The 23,430-nt window shown below is 41.7% G+C and overlaps 1 protein-coding gene across 1 annotated transcript in view; it reads right to left on the bottom strand.

Moving 5' to 3' along the window:
- The window catches only part of LOC129088273 (hairy/enhancer-of-split related with YRPW motif protein 1), a 315,682-nt gene extending 296,297 nt beyond the window's left edge, over positions 1 to 19,385 (bottom strand). The window contains exon 1 of the mRNA XM_054595532.1: positions 19,259 to 19,385. Within this exon, the coding sequence (XP_054451507.1) occupies positions 19,259 to 19,277 (19 nt within the window). The 5' untranslated portion in view covers positions 19,278 to 19,385. The remainder of the gene's footprint in view (positions 1 to 19,258) is intronic.
- Between the last annotated feature and the right edge of the window lie 4,045 nt (positions 19,386 to 23,430).

Here is a 23,430-nt window from a genome sequence, read left to right as displayed (position 1 = left end):
TGACTAACCTAATACAGTACTTGAAAAATAATGAAGTTATTTTGGGATCTGCACACTGAATAGTGAACATATTACAATATGGAGACCGTACGGAAAGGATCATACTCAGGCAGAACCAGCAGGGCTCTGCAAGCTGACTGAAGTCAAATGACCTTTCCCTTTCCTGAAGGTTCCTGCAGCGTCTTGTCACACAGCTGAGGCTGGCCCCCACCTCTCCACAGCAACTGCAGCAAGCCCTTAGGTGCCAGGAAGGCATCAGATACCACCACTTACATAAAATATTTATTAGGTTTCAGACCAGTGGTCCTCTTGGGAAGTTCATTAGATGCGCACATTAGATGCTCAACTCAGAGTCCACTGTTTTTTCTGCAAAAACATGCTTTCAATCAGATCCGTGGAATTAACCCAGAAAGGGAATGCCCACAACTGGTCCCCTGGGAGGGGCGAGGTAGGGGATGGACTGGCCCTGTCACATGGCATTCAGTGTCCATTTCCTTACATGGCATTCAGAACCTGTTTTAACCAAACGCAAGGCTTTTCAAATTTTTTAGGTCATCTTAATCCCCTAAGCACCATATCCAAGAAATTGTAACAGAAAAACAAAAATCTAATAAAGTTCTATTTAAAACCTAATAAGCCCCTTACATCTTGGTTGTTTGGAAAGAATTCACATTGTAATGAGTCACTCTGTGGGTTATTTTTTAATTTGTTTCAACATACTACCTGAGGTTAAAAATGCATAATTATCTCAGGCTGAAGTACTCCTGGAGGGTTGTTCGCTCTAAATCTGGAAAGTCCTGGTGTGAAAACTAGTACAAATCATTATTTATTAGAGTATTTTTACATCCCAAAGCAGAAGCACAAAAGAGGTAACAGGTATTCAGATTACCCAACAATGGAAAGGATGTCTTTGCTTTAAAAGCAGATGCTCCCAAGAAGCTCAAAGACACAACAGGGAGCTTGTTTAAGCAGGGCTTGTGGCCAGGAGTGACGAACATATGTAGAGATTTTGAGTGATCTTTGAGCAGTGTCACCACAAAAGTCTGGACACATTCTCAGACTATTAGGGAGAGCTGAAATTCAAGAACAGCTTTTGTTTATTTTATCCAGGACCCGGTTCCGTGCCTGGCAGAGAGCAGATACTCAAAGGGTGGGAATGAGTGACTGCAAGAGTCCTAAGACTCTTCCTCCTTCAGGAGAGGGGCACATTACAGGACCACCCCACCCCCAGCCGCCACTCTCAGACAGGGGCGCTGTGAAGAACACGGCAAACCAGAAAGACTAATCCAGTCATCAAATCTTGTATTCAAGGAATGACAGGTTCCTCTGCATACTAGGACAAGTCCAGACTAAATCAACATCTGCACTCCCTGAGGCAAAGGGGGAAAAAAATTTCTTTCCTAAAACTGAACTTATGAGCAATGCCCATTTTTATGATATAATATTCTTCCTGATTTTGGAGGGGGTAAAAAGGTGTTAAAAATCTCATATATAAAAATGCTGGCTTTTGTTGTTGGTTGTTTTTAATGATTTAGCAAAACAAAGAAATGACAACTCCATAATTTTAATCTGTGAGATCCAAAATATTAGAAATGGTGGTGCTAAGATGTCACACCCACTTACATAGGTACAGCTCACCTGTGATTGCGGCCCTATCTAAGACGTGCTGGACTCACCTAACATGAATCACTTCCAGGACAGGACAGAAAAAGAGGAATAACTGGTTTAGAAGGTGGGGGAGGGGGACACAGGGAGGCTGCATTTGGTTATAGAGTCTGACAGAAGGTAGAATGTACAGATTGGAGAAGTCTAATAATGACTTCACATGAAAAGATACCTTTGGACCCATACCCTCTGGAAACTTCAGTGAGTGAGCCACTGTTACAGGGGCAATTCTTATTAACCAAGTGCCCCATGACGGGGAAAAACCAGTTGAATATCACTCTTTAGAAAGTCTACAAAAAATGAAAAAGATTGGCCAGCAGCCCAAAGCCCATTTTGGGTGGAATTTGTGAGAAGCCCAGTAAGCATGTTTTACAATTTCTCTAGCAACTGTGGTTTAGCCCAGATTAGGAGGAGAATAAAACAAGTGACCCAGGCTGAACACTAAGGCAGTAAACATTGTAAGGTGTCAGGGTGACATTATCCAGTAGAACAAAAAATGAGACAATAAACACATATACTCAGCAATTTCATGTCTCCATATCACTCTAGACACATGTGCTTGCACAAAGGAGGAAGACACGAAGATGTTCAGGGCAATGGTTGTGTATAATCATAAAGGAATACTGTAAAGAACCAAAATGTCCATTAATAGAGGTTAAATGAAGGCACATTTATACTCTGAAACATTGTGATGCCGTTTAAAAGAATGAAATGATCACTATGCACTAGCGCACATTAACCCTCCACAGAGAGGATAAAAATACAGAAGCACATATAGTATGATAGCATGTGCTTTTCTTTAAAGACACACATACACAATCAATTCTATGAGTGTTCCCAAAGTATGGTCCCTGAACCAGCAGCAGCAGCATCACCTGGGAATTTATTAAAAATGCAAATTCTCAGGTCTCCCCCAGACCTACTGAATCAGTAGCGTGGGTCTAGCCATAGGGGTCTGAACATGCCTCGGATGTCTACACAGGTCTGTACACAGATGCCTAAAAAGAGGTCTGACAGGACTCATACCAACCAAGGTCTTGGAGCACCTATCTTTATCTGTAGTATTTTGCCCCTCTTCTGCTTCCACCTCCCCACCCATACTTTTTAACAGAAAGAGTATGTTCATCCATTGCTCCTGTAAGTTAAAAGTAACTTTTTTAAAAGATTTTATTTATTTATTTTTAGACAGAGGGGAAGTGAGGAAGAAAGAGAGGGAGAGAAACATCAACATGTGGTTGCCTTTCTCAAGCCCCCAACTGGGGATCCGGCCTGTAACCCAGGCATGTGCCCTGACTGGAAGTCGAACCAGAGATCCTTTGGGTCACAGGCCAGCACGCAATACACTGAGCCACACCAGCCAGGGCAAAAGTAACTTTTTTTTAGATACTACAAGTGCCAGGAGAGCAATGGTTAATTCTGCCACTGTGGTAGAAGAAAAGCTGATGAAATGGGGAAATGGAGGCTCCCTAAGAGCTGCTGAAATGTGGAGGTCACAAAAATTATGACAAACAACTCCAGAAAATTTTTATAATCCAAAATTTTCAACAGAAATCCAAATATTTATATGGAACCACAAAAGACCCCGAGTAGCCTTAGCAATCTTGAGAAAGAAGAACAGAGTTGGAGGAATCATACTACCTGATATCAAACTATACTACAAGACTATAGTAATCAAAACAGCTTGATACTGGCATAAAAAACACATATATAGATCAATGGAACAGAACAGAGAGCCTAGAAATAAACCCACACCTTTATGGTCAATTAATACTTTGACAAAGAAGACAAGAACATACAATGGAGTAAAGACAGTCTCTTCAATAAATGGTGTTGGGAAAACTGGACGGATGCATGCAAAAAAATGAAACTAGATCACCTTCTTATACTATACATGAGAATAAACTCAGAATGGATTAAAGATTTAAATGGAAGACTCGAAATCATAAAAATCCTAGAATATATAGGCAGTAAAATCTCTGACATTTCCCTTAGCAACATTTTTTCTAATACAGTTATACCTCAGTACTCGTCAGCCTCAGAATGCATCAAACCCTGTACGCATCACATTTTCACAACAAAAAAAATGTTTCAGCAATTGGCACTTGCTCAGAACTCGTCACATTTGCTAGAACTTGTATGAGTCATGATGCCACCCTGCAAGAGAAAATGCTTCATCAACTCGTCACTTGTTTGGTACCCGTCAGTTTTGGCACTCATCTTAAGTTCCAGAATGAATTAATGACAAGTACAGAAGTACTGTTGTGTATCTCCTCAGGCAAGGGAAACAAAAGAAAAAAATAGACAAATAGGACTACATCAAACTAAAAAGTTCAGGACAGCAAAGGTAACCATCAACAAAATGAAAACGACAACCTACTGAAATGGGAGAATATATTCACCAATGATACATCTGATAAAGAGTTAGTATCTAAAATTTATAAACGGCTCATACTACTCAACAACAAAAGAACAATCCAGTTAAATGGGCAGAGGACCTGAACAGACACTTCTCCAAGAGGACATAAAGAAAGCCCATAGACATATGTAAAGGCACTCAATGTAACTAATTATCAGAGAGATGAAAATTAAAACCACAATGAGATATCACCTCATACCTGAGAATGGTTCCCATCAATACATCAACAAAGAACAAGTGCTGGTAAGGATGTGGGGAAAAGGGAAACCTCATGCTCCGTTGGTGGGAACGCAGATTGGTGTGGTCACCATGGAAGACAGTACAGAGGTTCCTCAAAAATTAAAAATGGAATTGCCTTACGACCCAGTCAATCCACTTCTGGGCATATATCCAAAGAAACCCAAAACACTAATTTGAAAGAATATGTGCAATGTTCTGTTCACTGCAGCATTATTTTCAATAGCCAAGATTTGGAAGCAATCTGAGTGCCCATCAATAGACTAAAAGATTGAAATTTTAACACTTGTGATAGCATGGATGGACCCAGAAGGTTTTATGCTTAATGAAATAATCAGTCAGAGAAAGACAAATACCATATGATCTCACTTATATGTAGAATCTAAATAACATAAATTAACAAAAAATAGAAACAGACTCAGGTACACAGAGAACAGGCTGATAGTTGCCAGAAAGGGGTTGGGGGACCAGGTGAAAAAGATGAAGGGATTAAAAAGTACAGGTTGGTAGTTACAGAATAGTTACAGGGATGTAAACCACAGCATAGGGAATAGTCAGTAATATTGTAATGACTATGTATAGTGCCAGGTGGGTAGTTTAAATATCAGGGGGAACACTTTATAAAGTACATGATTACCTTATCACTATTCTGTACATGTCAAACTAATACAGAATAATGTTAAATGTAAACTGTAGTTGAAAAATAAAAAGAACTCTCAACAGAGTTTGGCTGGTCTTACTGGCGTCTCCCATGGAGAAAGTACATGACAGTCAACTCAAAGGAAGATCAGCTAGCTACCAAAGGATCAAAATGACAGGACAATGCAGGGATTATTCTGGAAAAGCTAAACCTTTATAAAGTTTTCTACTGTTCTGTTTTATAGATTCTGTGGCACTATACATAGCAGCAGCCAATGCTACTCCCAGCCCCCACTGTCATCCTTAAATTTCCTAGGACAGTCTCACAGGTGACAAGAAAGGAAACTTTGAAATCTAAGTTACAAATCTTAGTGAGGACATCTTGTCACTACCCCTCTAAAGACTGATCATCTCCCTTCACAGGAGAGGAGCCCGGGAACACACATGCATGCACATGCGCACACACTGCTTTATTTCCCAATAATTTCACAGTCAGAAGCAAAATCAACCATTACTGCCAATATTTATGAAGATAAAATTGATGCACAACTGTAGTCAGGAATCCACTTTAAAATGTACATAAAAATCTATATATCTAATAACAGGACCAGCTATACTTAATTTTCAGTAGAGACATGGCAATAAGAGGTAACCTATTAATTGCCATATTATTGTTACAAGTCCTGCTCCAAATCAGGGATAAAAAGTAGTGGCATTTTATAAAGAATTACCAGTTTTTTGCCTCTAAGTAATTTTTAAAGTGAGTTTAGCTGATTTGGTGTCAAAAGTGCATGCATGGTATCACCCTGAACTCATACCATACAACAAATGTAAAAGCCAACACCTAAGACAGCCTAGATATGCTTACCTCGATTCTGTGATTAACAATCAAGTAAAAGTTTCACTCTCTATAAAAAGAACTCTTCAAATTTCATTGAGGAGAAAAGGCTGAATAAAAGGACACTCTCAGGCCTGGGTGCAGTAGGGACATCAGCTACTTCAGTTTCAGGCTTCACTGTCCTGGATATTTCAAGGCCATCACAGCCCACTTGGTCTCTGATATGAACGAAGGCCCATGCTGGAAGTGACTGCACAGTGACAAAGAAGCATCTATGTGCAATCCAGTTTTCTGGGCCACACTTCTCTGTGGTGCAGAGAAAAACCATTGCTCTTTTTAAATCTGAAAGCTGCTCAGTTCTTCTCATCTCCCACCATTCAGCCAATTTCTTCTTCCTTTAACAAGACCAAATTTTTAGCTATATCCATTTAAGAAGCTTGGGTTCGGTACCCAGAGAAGAGGAAGCAAAAAAATGTTTTTATAGCCTCACAGAATAGAAATATCCAATTAAAAGAAAAAAACATTTGCCACAACATCAAAATGTATATATAAAAAATATATATATAGTGTGTGTGTGCGCATATATATATATCATATCCTTTACCTGCTAAGGAGAAGCAGAAGAGCATGATTGTACAGTGTTAAGATATATTACAAAGTCATTCTATACTATATCTATTGTACTACATCTATTCCTGAGTGAGTTAGAAAGCAAGTTAAGCTAAATCAAGACACTGGACAGAACTGCCTTTATGTGAGTATTTGTTAGAGAAGGTCTGAGCATTTACTGATAAGCTGCTTTCAATACAAACAAGAGCCCGCACCTGTCTGTTATGGGAGCGGGCAACTCTGGGAAGCCAACTTCCTGGGTGATATGAGTGTGAGCTCATAGACACCAGAGTTGACATTTGTGAATACCAGGAAAGGAAGCAGACTGAACCTGGCTATACCTCGCCGACAGCCCCCCATCTCAGGGACAGGTCAATCCTAAACCTCTGGTTCCTTCCTCTCTCTAACCCCCCTCACAGAAATAGAGGGCTGATCTGGAGGGCCACCACGTCCTCTGGGGAGCTGCAGGAGAAAGGCCAGCCCCCCTCAGTCATTGACACAGTCATGTGGGCTGGAGCAGGGTGACCTACGGCAGCTCTGCACCAAAACCAGGTCTGAGACTACCAGGCCAACACCCTTCTTCCTCAAGAGCCCCACCCAAACAGCCACTGTATTAATAACCAGAGCTGCACCTGGCACCCAGCTTTCAGAAGACCTGTTCTGTGACAGGAGTCAGGCACAAGGCTCTCGGGTTCCCTCCGAACAGAGGAAACCTGACCTCCTGAAGACCTGCCAAGGCCAGCGGCCTGTGTTTCAAGTCAATGCTGTGATTAAGAACCTGAATATTGACTTCATGGGGAATATGAGGAGAGAAAGAGAGGGTGGAGGACAAACATTACTGAACAAAGAAAATGAGTTTGTGCCTTGATTTTCACTTCCATTAGAACAAGGTTATGTTTCCATTAGTGTGTTGGTCCCTTAATTAACATGTATATTCAAAGAAAGATTGATGCTTAGACACCAATGAGTAAATGTGGGAGAAAAGTGCTTAAGATTACCGAGGTCACCAGGCTTTTTATTAAAAAGAAGTGCTTATATGTGTTTCTCCACTAAGATTATGTTGAACTTATGTGAAAAAAAATGATAAAGAATTACTGAAAACCATAGAAAAATAGTAAAGAGAGTAAGCACAGCTGCTTTACACCAGGCCCAGGAACTGGACGGACTCAATAACAGCCATAGTTGCTTCCAAAAAAAAAAAAAAAAAAACCCCACAAAAGTGTAGGGGGCTCAGGAGGTTGCCCAGTGAGAGGATCAAACAAGGCCCATAACTGTGTGACTGGAGCCAGGACCCAGGGGGCTTCAGTAAGTGTGGCATCATCAACAAATCCCTTCTTTTCCTCACAGTGCTGGTAGAAAAGAACTAAGAATTTCCAGTTCCTCCAAAGCTGAAAGGTCCAAACCAGCCCCCATCTCACCCTCTGCTTCCCTCCCTTCACTTTCTCCAACCTCTAAAGAAAGATGAACAGAAGTGTCACACTGTAAAGGACACAATGACATTTTTCTTTTATTTGTCACAGAAAATATGAATGTGAGGTGATACTGTTAATGGGAAAATGAGCACACATAAAAAATTCCACCAAAAGCACAAGCGGGAGTGGCGGATGGGCGCTGTGATCAGGAGAAGCTAGGGAGTCAGGGCCTGGGGTCCCTGCACTTACCTGCGGGTAAGGGTCCTGAGAGTCCCCAGGGGCCTGAGGGAAGGTGTGTCCAGCCAGCAGCCTCGCCCTCAGCTCAGGGAGCACCAGCATTTGCTGGGGCCAGTGTCTAAGAGACCCAGTGACAATATGACAGTGGTCCATGTCCTGGCATGACACCAGATTAGAAAGAAAAATCAAGTTTCTTCCTCACCTTCTAAAAAGTTTTAAAAAATTATATGGCCTCCGACTTCTAGTCAAGTTGGAGCCGTAGGCAGACAATCTTCGCCTTCTTGCACAACCATAAGAAGGATCACAACCTCAAACAAAAAAATACAGAACTGCCAGAAAATCGAACTGTATGGAAGTCTGACAACCAAGGATTTAAAGAATCCATATTCATCCAGACAGATAAGAGTGGCAGAGACGGGAAGCCAGGGCAGAGAGGACACGGTGTGGCAGGGGCGAGGCAGTGGCGGCAGCAGCCAGCAGAATGGGCAGTCCCACATTCACATGTGTTGGATAAAAATTGGGAGGGACACCTTGGGAGCGAGAGATCCCAGCCCCAAGGCAGACTGCACAGCCCAGGGTTCCAGGGCCAGGAAATAAAGCCTCATAACTTCTGGCTATAAAAACCAATGGTGGGGGGGGCAGGGTTGGGGCTGCAAAAGAGACTGCCGGTCTCTCAGGAGAGTCTGTTTAAAGGATCCGCACAGTCCTAGAACATATGCAAACCCATCCACTCTGGGAACCACCACCAGGGCAGCAGCTGGAGGGGTGCCAGTCACATACAGGAAGGGGGTGAAGTGACTTGAAAGGGGTGAGTGAAGAGCAAGCCTCCAGCAGCCAGAGAGCAGCCTTGTCCCAAATATGACCCCTCCACCCCCCACCTACAGAGCCACAAAGCAATGAAGCCAGTTGCCCCACCCTGGAAAATACCTAAGGCTCCACCTCATACAACTTAACAGGTCCACTAAGGCAGAGTCAAAACGGCTCTGCCTAATACACACAAACACCAGGGGCTACCAAATCAAGGAAACAAAGAAATATGGCCTAAATGAAATAACAGAATAAAACCCTAGAAAAAGAACTAAGCAAAACAGAGTTAGCCAACCTATCAGGTGAGTTCAAAACACTGGTGATAAGCATGCTCAGAACTTGAGTATGGCAAAAGCATAAGGAAAGGAATGAATTTCACTTTATTTCACTGAGTGAAATATGGAAAAATCGACAGGGAAGGGAAGGATGATGGGGTTCAAGTCAATGATATGGAACATAAGAAAGAAATAATCAACCAGAACAGATTGAAGAAACAAGAATTCAAAAAAAATGAGGAGAGAATAAGAAGACTCTGGGACATCTCTAAAAGTGCCAACATCCAAATCACAGGGGTGCCAGAAGGAGAAGAGGAAGAGCAAGAAATTGAAAACTTATTGGAAAAAATAATGAAAGAAAACTTCCCTAATTTGACGAAGGAAAGAGACATACAAGTCCAGAAAGCACAGAGAGTCCCAAACAAGTTGGAACCGAAGAGAACCACACCAAGACACATCATAATTAAAATGCCAAAGGTTAAATATAAGGAAGGAATCCTAAAAGCAACAAGAGAAAAGCAGGGAGTTACCTACAAAGGAGTTCCCATAATACTATCATCTGATTTCTCAAAAGAAACCTTGCAGGCAAGAAGGGACGGGCAAGAAGTATTCAAAGTCATGAAAAGCAAGGACCTACAACCAAGATTACTCTATCCAGCAAAGCTATTATTTAAAATTGAAGGGCAGAAAAGTTCTTCGCAGACAAGTGAAGCTAAAGAAGTTCATCATCACCAAGACCTTATTATATGAAATGTTAAAGGGACTTATTTAAGAAAAAGATCAAAACTATGAACATTAAAATGACAACAGACTCACAACTATTGACAACTGAATGTAAAAAACAAAAAAAAACTAAGCAAACAACTAGAACAGGAACAGAATCATAGATATGGTGATCACCTGGAGCGTTATCAGTGGGGAAGAGATAGGGGGAGAATAGGGGAGAAGGTTCAGGGATTAAGAAGCATAATGGTATCTACAAATAGATAGGGAGATACTAAGAATAGAATAGAAAATGGAGAAGCCAAAGAACTTATATGCATAACCCATGGACATGAACTAAGTGGGAGATTGCTGGAGGGAAGGCAGATACCAGGCAGAGGAGGGAAAAGGGGGAAAAACTGGGACAACTGTAATAGCATAATCAATAAAATATATAAAAAAAAAATTATATGGCCTCCAAGTGTTTCTACTTTGTCCAGAATTCATAGAGACAAAAAGAGTTAAACTAATAAACTATGGTTTTTTAAAAATTCCAATTAATACTTTGAAGTATTTTTCTAAAATTTTAATCATTACACACACACGAGAGAGAGAGAGAGAGAGAGGCCTAATACAGCTTTGCAATAGCAATGCAATTAATAATAAGTGAAGAAAGTAGAAAATCCATTTTTAGAGTTTTTTAAAATGTTTACTGAAAAAAGTTAATAGTAATAAGAAACATAAAATATATTGAATAAGTCCATGAAATTCCTTAAGCAAAAGCAAAGCAAAAAGAACAGAAATAAGAAACATTTTGCATTCCACTTTATGACTCAAGTGGGAAAAGAGAAAGAAGAAATAGAATTAGGTGGAGGAGAAAAAAAGACATGAAAAGAGAGGCAGGCTATGGGCACGAGAAAGAAGAGGGAGGACAAGGAATAGGAACACAGAGATGTGTGACACTCTGGGTTTTAGGGAATTACCGAAATTGTCTAGAGCACTCAGGAAAGTTGGTTTCAATCAGCATTCACTGCTTTTCACATGTAACATCCACAGTCACCATGACAAACAGGATAACCAGGTTAGCAGAAGTCATCAGACCCTTTTGTGCAGAGACTGCAGTCCAAGTAGAGGCCAAGCACAAGGTAGCAGGACTCCCAGGCCTGGAGAACTTTGCAGGGGCTGAAAAGAGGAAGCAAGGTGGGGAACGGACAGTAATGCTGGCGAAAATAAGGCCCCTCAACAGGAGGAATCTGTCATACTATCTTCCTTTACTCCAGAAGCAAGGAGCAGTAGCAACCACTTTAAAACCAGCAGAACAGGCCAGGGGAGGTCAGTTTCTCTTTCAACAAGGACCTGAGGAAATAACTGACTGACTCTCCCATTGGGGGACTGCCACTCCAGAACGAAAATTATTTCCCAAGAGAACCTGGGACAAATACAGACACTGCACAAGTCAATCCCGCAGTCAAGACACTCCACAACCAAAGTGATCCCTCACAACCTCATGTCTGCCCTGAGAAATCATGAGCATGGGAAAAAAATCACAGCGTTCCTAGGAGTTGGCTCAAATGTCATCTCTTGGCTAAATTGCTTCTCACATCACCCAGGGAAAATTTAATACTTTCATTGTACTAATATTTAATAAGCACTTATTGTCTGCAAAGCTCCTATACATTAAAGTGAATTTGCTTAGACTTGAGCTCCTGAAGGACAATCTCTAGATATGACAATTCAAATACATTTTGCATTAAAAACATCTTCACTAAAATCAGTGACATATAGTATAGGAATAGAAAACCCTATTACTCCTCCTTGTCTCTACTTTCTTCACTTATTTTATAAACAAACACAAATGTCAAATGCAAGCAAGCAAATCACCATCACTTAACCCAGAAGTCCCTTCCAAACAACACTCATCTACTGGGAAGAGCAGTCTGGCCTTTTAGCATTGCCTCCCTTTACCATTCCCACTGGCCCCAATCCATCAGACCTACTGACCCGTTCTCTGCACCCCGACCTCAAGCCATGGGGCTTGACTCTCTCAGCACTATCTACGACTGTCCTCATCACTACGGCCAGTATCTATATTCCTCCTCAATCTGCTTTGCCTCTCCCAGCCTTTGAGAGCCAAACTGCCTATTTTCTGGACTCACACCTTTCCCTCCCTGCCCTGAAATGTCCACACTCCATGCTCTGTCCTCTATTTGCTCCACTTTTTTCTTCGACCATCCATCAACTTAACAGCTTCATATATCAGGTGTGCGAAGGTCTCCCAAACTGTGACATCCTCCTGCCCATGTCCCATAGGACCTGGTGGTGGCTTTAAAACATATGCACACAATCCTTGACACCCTCCCACCAAAAGTGGAGTCTAAGTCCCCTCTCCCTGAATTTGGGCTGGCCTTCATGATGCTACATCACTTTAAGACTAAGTCATAAAAAGCCAGACAGCTTCCCCCTGACTCTCTCATAGGACTCACACTTTGGGAGCCCTGAGCTAACATCCTGAGTGGCATGCTGCTGTGTCAACAGCAAAAAAAAACAACACTCAATGAAGGCAAGCAGTCATCAGCAAACAGAGCCGGCTGTTTGGGCTGGAGACCAAGTGGGAGAGACAGGTGCCTGAGCTTGAGCTGACCACATCTTCCCAGTACAGCTGGCTCTTGGGTGGTTCTTTGGACAATCCCCGCCTCAGGCTTCCAGTGGTCCCAGCTGAGTCTGAGGGAAGAAGAGACAAGCTGTCCCCACCGAGACCTGCCACATTACAGATCTGTGACTGTAATTCCAGCTGTTGTTTTAAACCACAAGGTTTTGCAGCAGTTTGGTACACAGCTCTGGATAACCGGAAGAGGGCTCAAATGTGACATACCCCAAAATAAGCTCAGTACCTCCCTCCCCACATCTCCTCTTCTTTTCCTAGATTCTATCCCAGTTCCAACCTGAAAGCCCTTCTCTACTGGCCTTTGTCCTCAGACCCGCTTCCCACCTCAGATCTAACCTCCAATTCTCTTACTTGCCCTTCTCTCACAAAGATTTCCTGCTTAGTCTTCAAGTCCAAGTTCAAAGGTCATCCACTTTCAGAATCCTTTTCTGAGGACCCAGCCTGAGCTGCTCACTTCCTTCTCAGTCATGGTCATACAGCCTTACAATGTCCACTCCACTGTAGTGGCCTCGTTGTGTCCTTGTATTTGTCTCTAAAGAAATGAAATGTTTAATTTGAATTGGGAATTAGCATTTTACAGACATAAGTAATATTCAGTTTCACAATCAGTATGCACTGAGTGCCAGTACTAGTCACAGATTTTTACTTCATTTCCACAAATATGTGAGGTGTCTTCTGCCTCAAAGAGATTTAGTGACTTATTCAATATCTCAGAAATATCAGAAAATGAGGAAACGGAATTTTCCGCCCAGACATAACTTCCAAGTCCAGCATTCTTTGCCCTAAACATTTATAACAAGTCCTGAGACATGAGGACATGTGGCCGCATTCTGGTATCAACGCACTTCCCACTGCTCCCTCCCATGACTGCTGCCATAGCCTGCTGCTCTTCAGAAAAATACTTTTGAAAGAAAAGGGAGATTTTATGTTTCCAGACAGCTCACACTTTTTATCAAAATAAACTCTAGATGGATGAAAGATTTAAATGTACAAAATAAAATCATAAAAATACACACAAAGGGAGGATGACATTTCTAGGAATGAGTCAAAACCTAGAAGCTAAAAATAAAAACCCACCAATTAGTATTTCTGCTTGGAAAAAAATACTATGAAGTCAAAAAAGAACAACAAATTAGGAAAAAATATATTAGCAATCCATATCATGGACAAAGGGCCACATCTACAAATCAAGAAGAAAAAGATTAATAACACAATAGTAAAACCGGCAAAGTTTATGAACAGACACTTCGCAGAAAATGAAATACAGAGATTAGGCTTTTCAAAAGAAGTACAACCACCTTCATGTTAAGAAAAATACACAACGAAATGAATACTGAGAAACCCCTGTCCCCCTACGAGACAAGCAAAGAAGACAACGTGTGATAACCCTGGCTGGATGACAGGGGACACAGGTGCTCACACACTGCTGGTGGTGTATAATTGGCGGCACTTCTATGGAACAGGATTTAACACTATCGAATTGAACGCTCACATTCTTCTAAGAATTCTTCCCACAGACAAACTGAAACACTTATGGAATCGCCTGGATAAAAATTTATTTGCTGCAGCTTCGTTTTAAGAGTCAAAATATTAGGGGAAACCTAAATGTCCATCAATAGGGAACAAGTTAAATATCACCCACTATGGTATATAGTGGGGATACAAAAGTAACTTTCCTCCCACCTTCTAAATTCTTCTAGCTGGGCTGATAATCAAGTTCTCATAAGACAGATTGACAGGAGAAAAAGTCCAAAGTTTATTACGGATGTATGTGCATGGCTGCTGTAAGGATATGAAACCCAAACACACTGCATTGGGCAGTTGAGGCTTATATACCATTTTGGACAAGAAGAAAGGGGCAGGGGTCTGGGAGTTCAAAAGGGAAAGAGGTAAGTTACAGGTAGACAAGAAAAAGCAAACATGTGGTAAACAAATTCTTGCGGGGCCACCCAGAAACAATGGGACACAAATCCAGCTCTGCTAAATATTTCCCCCTCTGCCACGTTTAGCTCCTATTATGATGCTAAGGTAATGCTCCCTTCCTTTAAGCAGGTTTTTCTACTTGCATTCCTCTAGGCAGGTAAAGGGAGGAGGATCAAAGGTCTTTTTCTGAGTCTTTTCTTACTAACCAGCTTAAAATCAATATACCAAAAGACATATTTGGGGGTGACAAAATATGGTTCCCCTCAGTAATATGGTACATCTACAAATACACATCTACAGCCATTAAAAATGAAGCCACTCTCCATAACATGTTAAAGGACCTCTAAAACATACACTGTTTAAGTGAAGGAAGTTCATGCTAAACAAGTTGTGTCAGCTTATATATCCAGACAAATATACATACGGAAATGTGTATTTAAATGTAAGTGTATATATATAGCTACATTTACAGACTCCCTCTGGACAGACAGAGAAGAAACTGGTAACAATGGTGGCACTGCCACCCTAGACACATAGCCCAAGAGACAGGGACGGCAGAGAGATTTTATTTTTAGTCATCTTAAATTTTGTGTCATGTGAATTAATGGTCACACTAGTCAAAATGATGTTGGACAAGTATTTTTAAAATATACTGAGTTTTTTTTTTTAAGGCAAACAATAAAATGGAATATTAAAAAGAGATTATTTTGTGATTCGTTGAAAAGTTTATATATGTGAATGGCTATAAACCAATACAGGAATAGTGATTTTTCACTATAAGATTATAGGTGATTTTATTTTCTTTTTCTCCATCTGTATTTCTGACTTTTCTAAAACAAACAACTATTCTCACCTACCAAAACAGTATTTTTAACTCAAACATTTTTAAACTTCCACTAAACATTAAATCTCTTGATCCCTTGGACATTTTCTAAGAAAAATACATTGCTAAGATTATGGCACCCACTTAGTTTAATTAAAATTTAGGAGAATCTCAGGAAGGAAGATTTACAACAGTCAACAATTAAAGTATAAAGAATGAACCCTAAAAGGAAAATAAAACAATCTAAACCTATAACAAAAGGATCAGTAGCACAGAAGTTCAGAAGATGGGTGTTTTTAGCTCTGAACTATGAGGGTATTTGTTTAGATTGTGTGCATGGATTATTCTGCTTAGAGATCCTGCTAACCACTCACAACCCCTCCTACCACTCAGCTTTCCCCTTGGGACAGGGCAGGCTTTAACGTAAAAATAAATGCAGGAAGTAAATGTGAGCTAACAAAGACGCCAGCACCATATGGAAAGCGAGACATGACCAAAGAAACCAAGAACCTGGATGGGTCACACTCGAAGATTTGTGAGCAGACCTTCAAAACTGTTGTCCAGCCATCTCCACGTATCTTTTACTTTTAAGTAACAGCTCACATTTTTGTTATCTCTAAGGTATAATTACAATGTTGAAATCACAGTTGTTTTATTGTCTCACTGTTTTCTTGCAGCCTTCCCCTCTTCCTATTTTTCCAGGGGAGGCCTTCCTTCTCTCCCTTAAAATAAAGATTGTGTGTGTGTTTTAATCCAAACAAAATAAAATGCTTAGTGGCTAGTTAATTATCACTTCCATATAATGGTGCTAAACTACAGATTATTACTAACATAAGAGAGTACTGAGTTTAAATATTTATTCAGCCCCATAAAAGGTAATCAGGAAGTTTTTTACACAATGTGTGCTCTAGTTAGCATGGAGCAAGAAATATCACGCACATTAAACGTGCTGTATGGGGCTTAACACGTTGAAATTCTTGACAGGCATCAGCAGATTAAGGCATACTTTACATCAATTGATGTTGATGGAGCTCTCAATACAAGCAGAGTATTTTATACAAAGTCTTGGTACAGAAGATGGTGAGAAACTAGTAGAATCTGAGCCTGATACTGAAGAGTATTAGAATGTGTTCATTAAAAACACAAAGAAAACTGTTCCTTTCCAAACTCTGTAGCTCTGCCAAATAAAACCGCAAAGGATAACTTTTAACAGCTTCATATAAGAAGGAAGGTATAAAGACGCATTTTCAATAGAGAAATGCATTTAGGACAAGAGGCAGGATATTTAATTTTGCACCTAGAGGTTTTTGGGTTTTTTTGTGTTTTTTTTTTAAGGGACAGACAAATTCAAGACAGTCCACATATATTAAATAAAAAATAAATTAAACAGCCCTGGTCAGGTGGCTTAGTTGTCCTGTACACAAAAAGGATGCAGGTTCAATCCTCAGTCAGGGCACATACCTAGGCTGTGGTTTCAATCCCCTGCAGGGACAAGTATAGGAGTCAACCAACTGATGTTGCTCTTTCACATCAATGTTCCTTCCCCTCTTCCTTCCTTCCTTCTTTCCTTCCTTCCTTCTTCCCTCTTCCTCTCTACCTTCCTCCCTCCCCCCAACTTCCTCTCTAAAATCAATAAACATATCCTCGAATGATTTAAAACAAAAAAAGTAAGTTAAATAAATCCTCAAATGTTCTGATTAGTTTTAAAAACCTTGCCAAAAAAAATCGCAATTCAAGAGATAAGCATAGAGTTTTATAAGCCTTATTTCAGACAACATTATTTGCTAGTGAACATGCAGGTTTACAATCCTGGGTTCCTCCAGGCACCTCGTAGAGTCACTGAAGACTGAGCAATCCACTCCACTAGCTCAAAAACCTCACATATAACTTACCCTGTAAGCCCAGCACAGCCTCATCAGCAACTTTCTCCGCCTAACCACAGAGTTCTGCTTCTTTAAATTATAGAGGAAAAAAGAGCAGGAGGAAGTACGAAGCAAGAGTTCAACTTGTAGAGTCAACAGTGGTTCCGACAGCTGGAAGGTTTTCCTGGGTATTTTCCTTTCCATCACAGGCAGTCCGCAGACATTTCTGAGCACCTACCGTATGCCATGGGAACACAAAAATGAAAAGACAAAAGAGACAGGCAGGTGGAACCAGAAGTGTAAGGCCAGGTCCCGTGGTTGTCACCCAGCACAACTGTGCAAAGGGTCCGCTGACCTTCCCAAGCCAGGTGACTCTTCTGTCATTCCCTAGGTCTGTCTCCAGACTCTCCACTTGAAGAGGATGGCTCCTTTGCCCTCGAGGAATAACAATCATAAAGAAAGACTAACCAACATGACTGACTAATATCTTGACCAGAGAAAACATCTGAAAATTAGAGACAGAGAAAGGATCCTCTTATAAGCCAAAGAATTTATAAAATATATCTTAGACACACACACACAAACTAGCCCTACAAAAACCACACAAAGTGCATTAGCCAGGTGGGATATGGCAGAGGCACTAATGACTGATTCTGACCAGCCACACTAGAATATAAAATCTAGTAAAATTAGTCACTCTACTCACCTAAGTCAGCTATTGACAAGTACCAAACATAGTCATTCTAAAAACCCTCACTGTATTCTAAGAACATTCTAAAAACAATGGAGGCCATGTACGAATGTGCATGTTCATGTGTTTGACAGCCCTATTTTCCTCATGAAAAATTAGAACAGTGCTGGCTTACATGGTGGTCCTGGCCTTCTCCTAATAACACATACAGGACCTGTTACAAGCTCTCTGGCTTAAACATTTGAATGCCTACTATGCAAATCACCATGTTACCCAGCTGTAGACAAAGAGAATGACATGCTTCTCACCTCAAGAAGTTTAAAATGTAGACAATATGTGTGCATGTGTATATACATCTATAAAGTATTACACATGTATATATGTAAAGTATATATTATATATTATAAGCACTCAGATGATATGCATGAGATTAATTTGAGGGGCATGGAGAATGTAAGGGTTGGAAGGTTCCAAAGAATCTAGCTTACAATTTATCAAGGGTAAAATACAAAACTGTATATATGGAATACGGTTTTATTTACATAAAAACACATGCATGAAGGTAAATATTGCAAGTAATAAGCAAAAAGTGAAATCTATTGTGTTGAGATTCAAAATAGCAGTCATTCGTACCCCCACTTTCAAAAATTGACCTTATCGTTCCCTTTTGTATATTTTAGTATTCATGTATCTTTTTAAAAGCAAGTTGTGCATCTGTTAGACTTACTGGGTTATTATGGGCAAAATCTCTAGGATATAGAAATCTGAAAACCTCACCCTACAATCCCACATCTCTTGAACAATTATTCCATTTGATGCACTTGCAGTTGACATACTGTTTTCAGAACTATGTGCATTCAAAGCTGCAGTACTCAGACTAAGGGTTTTCTGAGGTGGGGTTTCACCTTGATGTGTAAAAGAAAATCATTACTCTGAAAACCTGCCTTCCCCCGTCACCCCGACTCCTTCAAATAAACCCACAAACGCCACTCCACAGTTGGGGACACCTGGCATGTTAAATATCTGCATCCAAACCATAGCCAAGAGGTCAAAGGCCACCCAAATCCTATGTTAACTAGGAGAGGGCTGAGAGTCTTAACATGGAGAAGGGGGTTCATGTTCCCATCTTGAGGGGCGAGAGCACCTCGTACAGGTGCCTCAGTTTCCATCAGTGATAAAAGCCAGCTGTGCGGCACTGTACCCGCGCCGCCTTCCACCCAAAGCTCATCGACACAGCAGCCCGGCCCGTCGCCGCCTCCCAGAACCTTTCCTGTAATCCGTCCGTCCGAGTGCCAGCGCCCTCCCTCCAGCCCCGCCACACCAGGAAGCGCGATCGGACCTCGAAGCTGCTACCGTGGTGTGGGAGCCGAAAGCGACGCTCTGCACCTCCTGGGCCGCGCACCCGCCCGCCCCAGCGCGCCCGCCGCGCGCGGCCGGCAGCCGACCCCGGCCCTCACCTGGCTCTCCGCGCTCCATGTCGCCCGCCCGGCCGCTGCCTCCTCCTCGCGTCCTCTGTGCCGCCCGCCGCCCGTCCCCTCTCGGACCCCGCCGCCGGGTCCTCCTCGCCTCCGCCGCCGCTCCCGCTGAGTCCCCGCCCCCAGAGGCGTCGGACGCCACCCAACCACCTGACCGCCTACCGGACCGGTGCGCCCGCCACGTCGCCGGGCGGGGCGGAGCGGGCGGTAGGAGGGCGGCGGGGATTTGGAACCAGCCTGGAGGCTGCTCGAGGACCCGGTGGCGTTCGCGTCCCACCCTCAAGTTATTTCTACCTCAAGTTTCCTCCGAAGCCTCGGCAATGGCCTTTCTCTGCCTCCCGAACACCTGCCCTCGTGTGCTACTGAGTAGGACGCACAGGAAGGATATTTAGAGATGCGTTTTCCTTCTCGTATTCTTCCCTCCGACCGAAATCATACCCGATGCTATCTTCACCAGCTGGGTCCCAACAGGCGAAAACAACACAGAATCTCGAGATTTTACGTAGTCCTGCATTTTCACAGGAAGCGCAGTTTTCAGTGACAAATTAGGAAGATTTTCATGTAATAAGAAATGTTTTGAATAAAAAAAATGTTTTAAGTGCAGGATTAAGGACAACATTCTGAAGTGAATTAAATGAAATATTTTAAATAAATTAACCAAAGGGCCGTATTATTATTGGAAATCTGCTGAAGATGTACTTTGAGGCTTCGTGTCCATTGAGTAAGGGACAGTTTGAACTGCCTGGCAGAGGACTTGAAATTACAAGCATTAGCACTTTTCCAAGTGTGTTTTGCCATTACTCACCTTCCATGAAGTCACTTTGATTGTCACTCTAAGGTGGCACCTTGCTTTCATAAGGCAGCCGAGTCTGAAAGTGATGCAGTTTCTTTATGTAATGTTACCTGGAGACGCCGCCTTGGCCTTGGCTTTGGCTTTGGCCTTCTGCTGGCAGCGTGGCAGAGTACCAGGTGCGCTAGGCTCTTACTAATGTGTTTTTTGGTTATCATAATCAGCTGAAGGCTCTGTGCTGGTGCACTCTGTGCAAACATGGAGACATTCCCTCTGGATTCCTGCTGCTCCCACTGCACCTGCCTCCTTCTGGTGCCACTCATGCCTGGCATTCATCCCTCAGGCCAGCCTGACATCTTACTGTGTTATAGCTTAGTAGCTTATAAGCTCCAGCGGGTCAAGGATCATTTTGTCATGTTTCATCCCTTTTATTCTACCATGCATTGAAAAATACTATAAGCTTAGCTTTCAGGTTTACATTTTAAAACAAGATATACTGTATCTTCTAACAATCCAGTGTTTGTAACAAAGATATGCAGTAATATACTTTTTTAAACTTATTTGTTAAGTGTAATGGTAACGTAAATTTTGACATTGGCAGGAAATTCCATTATGTTAAGAATCTTTGGCTAGCTCCTGCTCAGATCTACTGTATATAACACCTGGATATATAATATCTGGATATAAAACATATGGAGAGACCATCTCTCAACCTGTGGACTAACTTGAGGACAAATAAATAGCATTAACTGTTGGTTGGAAAATATTACTTAATTTACATCTATTTAACTTGCTCTGTAGTGATGGATTTGACTATTATGTATGTTGGAAGGAAAAATGCCTTGTTTTTTAAAGAATTCATGTGCTGTTCACACCTGTGGCAGAAAAGGCTAATAACCTATGCAATATTTTGCTTTCCCATTGCCCTTTCCAAGAGAGGCCAGATGTTGTTTGGGGGGAAGCAGAGCTGAAACACTGGCCACGTCAGCCTCCCTTGCAGCTGCCGTTGGCTCTCTAACACATTAATGGCCAGAGTGATATGAGCAAAGTTTGCTAGTTGAAACATCCAAGAAATCATTCAAGGAGACAGACTTGACAACGTTATTTTGCCCTTCTCCCATCCCTTTCCTGCCTAGCAGGGCAACGGCTGCCCTTGCTAGCAGAGGGAGAAAGCATGGCAAAGGAGACAAGCAGAAAGAAGCTGGGTCTTCCAGGGCATCAGAAAGAAATAGGCACCTAACATTTTGAAGCTGCTCTAGTTGGCCTCCTGCTACATGGAACCAAATGCAATCCTAGCATGCTATTTTTTTTTTAATCCCTTCTTGTCATGTACCAGCACAGGTATGGTCATGCAGTCCTGAACCTTAACTAAATATTACCTTATTTTCTCCATCAGGTTAAATAAGCCCAATACATCATATTTCCACAAAAGCCTGCTTTTCTCTTGTGTCTTCCCTCTACTTAGTTTTCTTCCTGGCAAACAGAAACCACATGAACAAATCAGGCTGTGTTCCTTCTGAAATGAACAGAGCTGGTGTTTTCGCACTTGGAAAAATCTCTGGGGAACGGCCAGAGCTTACAAAGAGCACCCGAGTGCACTAAGCTGAACCATCCCTTCAAGACTCAGCACACTAGATTTACTTCATAGTGTTCTTGTTGTTCATGGTGATGTAGATTCTTTTTAACTTTCTTTTTTCAAAGGCCCATTCCTTGTTAAAATGTCTACAAGGAAATTCCACCAAAGCAGGTGAACGGAAACATGAAACTATTCAAGGGGCTAGATAAACATGGAAGCTGTAAGTTGTAGGTGGAAACCTCTGCACTCTGCCCTCAATGTACCCAAGCCCCTGATAGCCAGCTCAAAGTCTGCAGAATGGAGAGACGGTGGTATTCTCAGCAGACTCACCCCTCACATTGTGGGGCTCGAGACAAGGGTTCAAATTCAGGCTCTACCTTTCCTGTCCAGCTCTGTCCTTTCACCTTGGGCTCTGTCATACATCCATAGGGCCTGGCATGCTCCTATGTGGGGGCACCTTAGTCACATACCCCATCTCCTGCCACCCTTTTCCATCAGCCACCCCTTGGCCAGATCTCAGCCTAAAGTTGCATGCAAAAATGCTGCCGTGGGGGAAAGGCAAAAACAAAGATCCAAAAAACATACCCAGGGCAGTTTAGGAGGGAGATTTGGGACTGAGATTCAGGTGCTCAGTTCCTGGAGTATAAAGAGTGCATAAGAATGGGTGGGTGTGTCCATTTGGCACCAAGCACTACTCTTCCAAAGAACAGGTGCTGGTAGGTGGTCTCTAAAGCCCAGGGCCCTATCCAGGGGCACTCAGGAGACTGAGGCTGGGATTGCTAGATAAGATACAGGACACCAAGTTCAATTTGAAATTTAGATGAACAACAACTAATTTTTTAGTGTAGATATAGCTCTGTAATATATGTAACACAGTTTTACTAAAAAAGTATCCATTGTTTATCTGAAATTCTTAGTGGGTTCATATATTTTTATTTGCTGATTGTCAACCCTATCTGCTTCTACAGGTAATTCTGGCTCTCTGATTAGTTGAACAACTGAAGGCAGATGATATCACATTTTTTGGAAAAGCTTTCATAATCCAGAGTTAGGAGGTCCAAGAAATCAAAAGCCAGTTTTGGAGAAATAATGATTTAATGTCAGGTAATTAACATGTAATTGCCAAAGAAAATATTACAGGCTTTTGTTCTCTCAGCTATGGAAAAGAATGTGAATGTGAAGTAAAAAAAAAAAAAAACACACACTTGGAAAATGTGTAAAAATGGGTATTGGCAGGAAAGAACACTTCATACTAGTGGAAGTTATACATGTGGGTCCCAAAACAGTCACAGAAAGCGACTCACATTATTGATTTTGTTAAGAAAGCCATAGACCACTTAATCTTATATCTTTTTAAGCCACTTTGAATTCTGTGTTTCTCAGATTTCATCACGGGAGCTGAATAAGTTTGAGGAAGACACTAAGTGCTGTAAATGTCGTAGCCAGCCATGGTTTCTGAAGGTGGCTCTTGGTGGGACATAACTTCAAAGTTTCTCTGATACAAGAAGTGTTTTTTTGTTCCACTGAGGACATGAATTTAAGAAATGTTTAATTCTGCAGAAGGGAATGAGAAAACTAGAATAATGTAGTTCCCCTATGCAAAATATTTTGGTCATTATTACAGTCAGATTCCCTGAGAAACAAATTGTGAGCTCGAGGTTTGTGTGTAGCAAGCTTATTGGGAATCAAACCTGTGGGGAGGAAAGCAAGCAAAATCAAACTAGGAAGAGTGGCCTTTGGTACAGTCACAACAAAAGTATCATCCCATGCCTCCAGGAGCTCTGGAGC

Source organism: Pteronotus mesoamericanus, unplaced genomic scaffold, assembly GCF_021234165.1.
Source record: "Pteronotus mesoamericanus isolate MK-2021 breed Mesoamerican mustached bat unplaced genomic scaffold, CSHL_Meso_final scaffold_54, whole genome shotgun sequence".
NCBI lineage: Eukaryota > Metazoa > Chordata > Mammalia > Chiroptera > Mormoopidae > Pteronotus > Pteronotus mesoamericanus.
The sequence above is the reverse complement of the archived record's forward strand: the minus strand, read 5'-3'. Positions and strand labels throughout refer to the sequence as shown.